Raw genomic sequence first — 8,328 nt, 5'->3', positions numbered from 1 at the left:
TCGTGTTATTAACCCAAACAATAGTTCGGTAACCTGGGGCTAGAGATATACTAATCGAATTTCCACCGCTCATCTTGGGCTGGGTCGCTAACTCACTGATTTAATGTAACATTTACATTTAGTTTCAATATCTAAAAATAAGAACGTAAACAGAACCATTTTATTTTGCAATGACTTTAATTTATACTTTAATTGATTTTTAAATGTCTTACCCTCAAGTTTATGTATCATGTCCATTTTTTGCTTCTCTTTCTTTCTCTCTCTTGTGTCTTTTTCATTGATAGTGTAATTCATATTTTGTATTGTAAACAAATATTACCATAAACTTTTCAATTATTATTATTATTATTATTATTATCATTTTTTTGCAAATAAAAAAAGTAAAGGGAAGGTAGGATTTTTGCTAATGGATCACATTCATTCATTAATTTATTTTCCTTTGGCTTAGTCCCTTTATTGATCAGGGGTCGCCACAGTGGAATGAACCACCAACTTATCCAGCATATGTTTTACACAGCGGATTTCCTTCCCTGCTGCAACACAGTACTGGGAAATTATTTTCTTTGTTTGTTTGTTTATTTATTTATTTTTTGTTTATTAATTTGTTTGTTTCTGTTACTATTTACATAACTATTAAAATCCCTAATTTAGGCCTACTTTAAAATGTAAACAAATGTAAAATATGTATACATACGTAATTATTCATTCTCAGCATTTCTGGAGTAGTGTTGATATTTGTTTTAACTTACAAAGGTCTGAAACATTTCCTGTCTTGTAATTTATTACACAAATGTAAAATACCAAATAAAGCCTTTCCCTCCATGTACTGTATGTGAGCCTTAATCTGTTTTGTATATTGTGGGCTGTGCAATATAACCTTGTTGATATATGAATTAGAAGCATAAAATTGCAGTTGTTAGATCTGTTATTAATTATGACACACTGATTGCTGATGCTTTTAAAAATCTTTTGTGAACTTTTTGCAGATCTACTGTTTATCAGTTTTACATGCATGAAATCTAAAGTGATACAGTCTGCTTAGAAGGAGTTCAGGGTTTGATTTTTGCCAATTAAAGCCTTCATCCTGCAAAAGTTAATGGAAAGAGAAAAGAGCATTGGAAATTGTCTATGTTTATGTTCCATTCAAAATTTGATATTTAATGTACTGTAATAACTGTTATTCAGACAGAGTAGAAGCCCTTATAAGATGACTTTTGTACTGATTCATAGTATTTCAGGCATGTAAAATAAGTGGAAAATCCCAGACAGATCACGGGACTCCTGCGTGTGGGTACTGTCCATGGTGCTGCAGGATTTTAAAGACTTCCATTATTTTCCTCTTGGATTTGGATTTGGAGATAAGATAGATCATGTATTTTGTTTGCATTTTGTTAAATGACATCTTGATCATGTTGCCCTCAAGTATTCTTCAACAGTCACTGAAAATTAAGATTATTTTCAGTGTTTTCTTTGAAAAGCTGCTTTGACCCATTTTGCATTGAATAAAGCGCTATAGAAATAAAACACTTGACCATGTCACATTAATGGTTTTTACTTTAGTTCTGGCATAATTCAGTCATAGTTCAGCTCAGTAATACAGTGGAAAGTGTTTCTATGTCAGTTCACCAGGGCAAATTGAAGAACAAAACAATTGTATGAATATACTTTTTGACTAACCCTAATTGTTTGATAAGCAAAACTGACTATAAACTCCTGACAGAATTTTATTATAGGTCACGAAAAGAAAGAAGACAAATATTGTAGCAGATGTTCTGCTTATTTCATATATCCAAGTAAGTTTTCTCGTTTTCTTTGTTTTTTTTTTCATATCATAAAAAATACATTTATAGTTTGTTGTTTTTCTGAGAACATGAAAAAAACCTTCCCTTTTTAAAATGTATTTATTGTTATCTCTGTGTTGAATTATTTCTCTCTTTATATATTGTGTATTTTGCATGTGGCAGGCCTTGTATGGAAGACATTTTCTTACAGAGACAATTAAAATTATTTTATCTTATGCTATCCCAAAACAAACAGCCCAAGTAAAAAAAAACTGTAGCACTGAACAAGAATACAATTAATTATGGTATCGTGAAACCGCAGAACAATAAATATTTGGAATTGCATTAAAAAAACAAAAAACTACAAAATCATTTCTAACTCTATACAGTATAGGATTTGTAATCATGTGTGCTCATTTTGTGTTGCTGTAACCACACAAAAAAAGTATATGAACAATTAGTCATGACAGCATGTTTTTAGTTTATTGTAACAAGTTCATGTTCTAACTTTATTTTATAATTTATGCAAGCAGTTTATAAAGTCAGTTATAAAGTCAGTTTAACACAAGTTCTCGTAAGGTTAATTTGATTCAGCTTAAAATTTTAAGGCAACCAGGATTTTTTACAGTGCTGCAGCTCTGATTCATGGCATGTAAATGTTCTTTAGCACCAGCAGGGTATTCAAAAAATAATAAATCCATAGTCTAAATAAAATGCACGCGTTTCTTGTGGTGTAGCTTTTTTATTTATTTTTTTATTTGTTATCAATCTATTTCATAACTGTAACAAGAGGCAATTCAATCATATCTTAATGTTAAAACAGCTATCATAACATTAATAACCAATATATGTGGCTCTTTTTGGATTCTCGGAAGCCATAGAAATAAAAAATGTAAAAAAAGGAAAAAAAAAAAAAAAAAAAAATATATATATATATATATATATATATCAGATTACTTCATGAAATCCAACTTTAAATGACTCTTTTTGTTTTTTATTAGCATTAGAGACTTTTTTCAAAGTTTCCATTTCTCCTGTGGAGTGTAGCTCTCTTTTTCCGTTGAAGAAATGTTGCGTCATCAACACCACAACAGCGCCCTCCAACGGAGAAATGCGGATCTTGAAATCATGTCTTCATTATCCACTGTATGGACCTGCTTTTAGTTCGTTGTTGCTTTAGGCTGTTAATGCACTACAAATAGTATGCTGATAAACAACAGTAACCACAAATTATCCATTTTCTGCTACAATTATATGGTAGTAGGCCTATATGGTTCTTGTAGCCTAGTCAAAATGCAGAGACAAGTAACCAATGTGCCAAAAACCATTTGTATTATACATTAAAACCATTATACTTTTCATAAGGTAAAGGTATTTAAGTGCTTAATAAATGTAAAAACCGTTGATGACGAGATATTCGTGCATTTGCTTTTTGTGAGGCGAGAGAACACAACACAACCCCTTACGTGACCCCTTATTTTTTTCTTCAACAGTTAAATTACAAGCCCCACTGTAAAACTTTCATAAGGGAAGGGATTTAACTCCATGATAAATGAATCCGTTGACGCTGTTTTGTGCTTTTGAGGCAAGGCAAGACAAGTTTATTTATATAGCACATTTCATACACAATTCAAAGTGCTTTACATAAACAGAAATAAAAAAGACAAGTATAGGAAAAATTAAAACAAATAATAAAAATGATTAAAAAACAAACATAAAAACAGATAAAATGTGATATAAAAGAATGAAAAAGAAGAGAAAAACACAGTAGTGTGATCTGGCGGACGCAGCACAGTGCTCATTCAGTAAAGGCTCAGCTTAACAGTTTTCAGTCTGGATTTGATTGTGCCTAATGTTGGAGCACATCTGATCATTTCTGGAAGCTGATTTCAGCAGCGAGGGGCGCTGTTAATAGCTGAAAGCTGATTCACCCTGCTTTGACCTCTTGGAAATTTCTAGTTTATATGATCCTAAAGATCTGAGGGATCTGTTGGGTTTGTATTCAGTGAGCATATCTGTAATGTATTGAGGTCCCAGGCCATTTAGTGATTTATAGACCAGTAATAATACTGTAAAATCTATTCTAAATGTAACTGGGAGCCAGTGTAAAGACCTGAGGACATTTCCTGGTTCTTGCACCCATAGTTTTACTGCTTTCAAGAGCTCCAGATTTGTCTTTTGGTAAGTAGCACAGATTACTTTCGCTTTAACCATTATTTGAACAGATTATTAATTGGCCTAGCCTTGTGTGTGATCATCATCCTTTCATTATCACACATGGGATGTTTTTCACCTGCTTTGTTCTGCTTACAGGTATTTTTGGTAAATGGTTTATCATTTTTTACAATAACATTGCTTTAATTTGGGATTAACTCCCCATTTATGAATGGTCAACAGGTGATCTGGGACCTTTAGCCAGAACAGATTGCTGTGCATATTAGATACACTACTGCAGTTATTTTTTTAAGTGTCAATTGTTTTTGTTCTTTTTAAGAAATATTTTGTTAAATAAAGAGTAAACCTCTATATTTTGCTTTTTTTGTGTAAAATTTGTGTATACAAAATAATAAGTTATTTATGTTTGGTGTGGTCAGAGATAAATTTGGTAAATCCTTGATTTGAGCTGTGAAAAGTCATGTGAAATAAAAACTAACTGCAGTGCAACACTATGAAAAATCCAGCTTAAACCAGCCTAGGCTGGTTGGCTGGTTTTAGCTGGTAGACCAGCCTGGTATTAGAGGGGCTTTGGCCATTTCCAGCCTGGTCTTAGCTTGTCAGGCTGGAAAATGACCAGCTAAATCCAACAAAAACCAGCTTGACCAGTCTGGTTTCAGCTAGACATAGCTGGTTTTGGTTGGGCTCCCAGCCTGGCTAGGCTGGTCAAGTTGGTTTTAGCTGGTCTTCTCCCAGCCTGACCAGCTAAGACCAGGCTGGAAATGGCCAAAACCCCTCTAAAACCAGGCTGGTCGACCAGCTAAAACCAGCCAACCATCCTAGGCATGTTTAAGCTGGATTTTTCATATATGAAACCATGGCCCATTTGCTCATACACAACACACAAAAAGTGAAATGAATGAGGAAGCATGTGGACAACACAGAATCTAAATCAAGTCAAATTCATGCATATAAAATATATTTTCCCAACAACAAAATTGTGGCTAGTGAAAATAGCGAGTGGCTAGTAATTTTGGAAATCTAGCCACAGTGGCTGATGATCCAAAAAGTTAATGTCAAGCCCCGCTTGTAGTTTCCTTTCTTATATTGATCTCCTCAGTGATTGTGTTTTTATAGCTCATTTTGAAGGATGTAAACAAAAACAATGTTCCCAACCTACTTCCTTTTTTTACATTTTTGATTTCTATGGCTTCCGAGAATCCAAAAAGAGCCACATATATTGGTAATTAATGTTATGATAGCTGTTTTAACATTAAGATATGATTGAATTGCCTCTTGTTACAGTTATGAAATTGATTGATAACAAGCAGGAAATGTTCATGGGCCAATGACATCACCAAATTGAAACTACACTGATAAAAATAAATAAATAAAATAAAAACGCAATGCTGACATTCCACCACTAGAGGGAAGTAGCTACTAAATCCAGCAGGGGACACAAGCTGGCCAACTCACAGACGTCCATCCAACTGTTTCAGGTTTGAACTCTTCATTCCTCCACCTTCACAAATATTGATTGTTTTTCTTATGTTTGCGGGTGTGTGTGTGTGTGTGGAGGGGGTAATACACCGTTCAAACAAAGCTGTCAAAGCAGATTACTTCCAGAATGTTTACTATAGGCTAAACGCACACACAATAGGTTAAAATCCCCGGCCAAAGCATTGCATAAGAAAGTTATCATAAGTACAGTAAAGATGGTAATATCTTACTGTAGCAGTTCTTAAGAAATTCTGATATACCTGAAAAATGCTATCAAAATGTATTTCAGGCATGAAGTTGACGCATGTTTTGGCACTGAGGGGGATAGTTCACCCAAAAATTCAAGTGTATTCACTGTTTACTGTCCTTCTGAGTTTCTTTCTTCTGTTGAACACAAAAGAAGTTACTGTGAAGAATGCTGAAAACCTGTAACTATTGTTTTATAGTCGCACATTTGCTTAGTGACAACTTGTGACATGCTGCCTACTAGGGATGCAACAATACAGTTAGCCCACGGTTCAAAACATACCTCGGTTTTTTAACACGGTCTTCGGTTAGCTTCGGTTCTCATGGCTTGACACGTGTTTTTTTTCTATAGGCAATAGGAACAGTAAGAGGTTAAGGAGAAAAATATTAAAAGATTTATTGCATTATTCATTTCAAAAGTACACTAGTTCCTAGTGTATTGTATATAAAAATGAACACTGAAATCTCACAGCTGCTGGTAGCCCATGTAAAAAATGGGTAACACATAAAATCCTACACTTTGAAAATAATAAACTGTGATAAAAATAATAACTGAAGTTAATAAAGATAAATTGGCTATATCAAATAAACATATTTGTACTTGAGTAAACATAAATAAACTTATAAAATTATCTTGGTGCTGAAAAAGTGCGAGACTGAAGTCTGTAACGCGGATCGAGTGCTTTTATAAAATGACAAAAGTCCGCATCTCCAACCACCGAAAACGGCTGCAAATCTTTAGCAATAAACACCCGCACTGCCTTTGTTATTTTTATGTGTCTCTCGGAACCAGTTGGAAATGTTTGCTTGAAAGATTCAGCGAGTGATTGTTGCTATTTGGAGGACTTTATAACCTTCTCTGCTATTCTGCCTTCAGACAGTGATATTGCTGGGTGACGGCGCTGCAGATGTGCAGTCATGCTTGTACGTGTAAAACAATGCTTGCACACAGTAAATTTTTGTTCACCGTTTTTTCTTTCATTGGCATTATACTTACCGGCAAAACCGAAATGTCTTCACAACGCAGATTTAAAAGACGACGGCGCTTTCTCATACTGTTGCCTCACTTTGCCGGCGCTTCCTTGTACTGTTGCCTCAGCCTCACTTCACCACCGCTCGCCATGTTAAAGTGTGGAATAATGGTCAAGCGCCCCCTAAATTTAGAGCGTAGTGATTGGATATTTACTCGTGGAGAGGAGTTTCCTCATCTCAGCTCATGGATTTAGAGGCACATACAGTCAATTCGAGGAGATATATAACGCACATATATTATTTAAACGCAAAACTGAGAAAACCACAATTCACAAGCGTGTATTGAACCGTGGAGGTCATACCATATGGTTCAATATTATATTGAGAAACGTGGCATTCCTACTCCCTACATTGTTTACCATGCTACTTTAAATATTCGGTCTGAAACACATGCAAGTATGACTTCAAAACAACATTAGGACTATTTATTTGACTGTAAACAATGTTGTACTTGGATAGTCATTGCCTGCAAATGTGATTTCTCTATTTAGAATTTGCAAAAGATGCTTTTCTGAAATTATATTAGGAAGGAGAAAGTCTAATTGTGTGAATAGAAAAGCTGAAGTTTCCTCAAATAACCATTCTGTAAGCATTATGATCAGTTCTGGTATATTGACTTTTAAAGTTTTTACATTCCGTGTTGCAAAGTTTACTTGGGCGTTATGTTTTCTAAATACAAATTCCCAAATGTACGCAAAGCACACAGGAATACATAATTACACAATGTGAGTGTAGTTTACCAGAAAAAAATACAAACAAATAAATACAAATAAGAAATACTATATATTTTTTATTGTACTATAAAGAACCATTTTATGGAATGGAAAAGTCGTTCATGAGTCAAAAACAAAAAAACAACAACATTTTTTTTTTGTTTGGTAATGTACTTCAGTTAAATATGCAAATTCCAATGAATTTGACTGTTTTTTTTTCATTGGAGCAGAATTCCTGAAATGCTCCTTTTATTGACGAAAATTCCAGAAATCTCATTCAACATGTAAGATGATATTGGGAAAAGTGTAGTATATGTATATAGTATATGAAAATCAAATGTATACACGCAGTTGAAATCAGAATTATTAGCCCCCTTTAATTTTTATTTTCTTTTTAAAATATTTCCCAAATTATATTTAACAGAGCAAGGAAGTTTTCACAGCATGTCTGATAATATTTTTTCTTCTGGAGAAATTATTATGACTAGAATAACAGCAGTTTAAAATTTTTGTGAACTATTTTAAGGACAAAATTTTTAGCCCCTTTTAAGCTATATTTTTTCGATAGTCTACAGAACAAACTATCTGTCTATCTGTCTGTCTGCCTGCCTGCCTTTCTGTCTGCCTGTCTGTCTGTCTATTTGTCTTTCTGCCTGTCTGTCTAAATATCTGTCTGTCTGTCTGCCTGTCTGTCTAAATATCTGTCTGTCTTTCTATTTGTCTTTCTGCCTGTCTGTCTGTCTATCTATTTGTCTGTCTGTCTGCCTGTCTGTCTGCCTGTCTGTCTGTCTGTCTATCTATCTAAATATCTGTCTGTCTACCTATTTGTCTTTCTGCCTGTCTGTCTGTCTATCTATTTGTCTGTCTGCCTGTCTGTCTGCCTGTCTGTCTAAATATCTGTC

At 34.1% G+C, this 8,328-nt stretch overlaps 2 protein-coding genes across 9 annotated transcripts in view; one reads left to right on the top strand and one right to left on the bottom strand.

Annotated features, from left to right (window-relative positions):
• The window catches only part of LOC147840416 (uncharacterized), a 976,031-nt gene that overhangs the window by 454,611 nt on the left and 513,092 nt on the right, over nt 1-8,328 (bottom strand). The gene's annotated exons all lie outside the window — the stretch shown is intronic.
• LOC147840421 (uncharacterized) overlaps nt 5,405-8,328 on the top strand; it is a 35,220-nt gene continuing 32,296 nt past the window's right edge. For 4 of the 8 annotated variants that reach the window (XR_015512195.1, XR_015512196.1, XR_015512197.1 and 1 more), the window contains exon 1: nt 5,405-5,434. Coding sequence is in view for 4 of the 8 variants with exons in the window: in XM_087288283.1 (XP_087144409.1) it covers nt 6,600-6,605 (6 nt within the window). In the remaining 4 variants the exon portion in view is untranslated. Of the gene's footprint in view, nt 6,606-8,328 lie in introns of all 8 variants that reach the window. The other 4 variants (XM_087288283.1, XM_087288280.1, XM_087288282.1 and 1 more) reach the window with 2 other exon arrangements.

Source organism: Danio rerio, chromosome 16 (assembly GCF_052040795.2).
Source record: "Danio rerio strain M-AB ecotype USA chromosome 16, GRCz13ab, whole genome shotgun sequence".
Taxonomy (NCBI): Eukaryota; Metazoa; Chordata; class Actinopteri; order Cypriniformes; family Danionidae; genus Danio; species Danio rerio.
The sequence above is the reverse complement of the archived record's forward strand: the minus strand, read 5'-3'. Positions and strand labels throughout refer to the sequence as shown.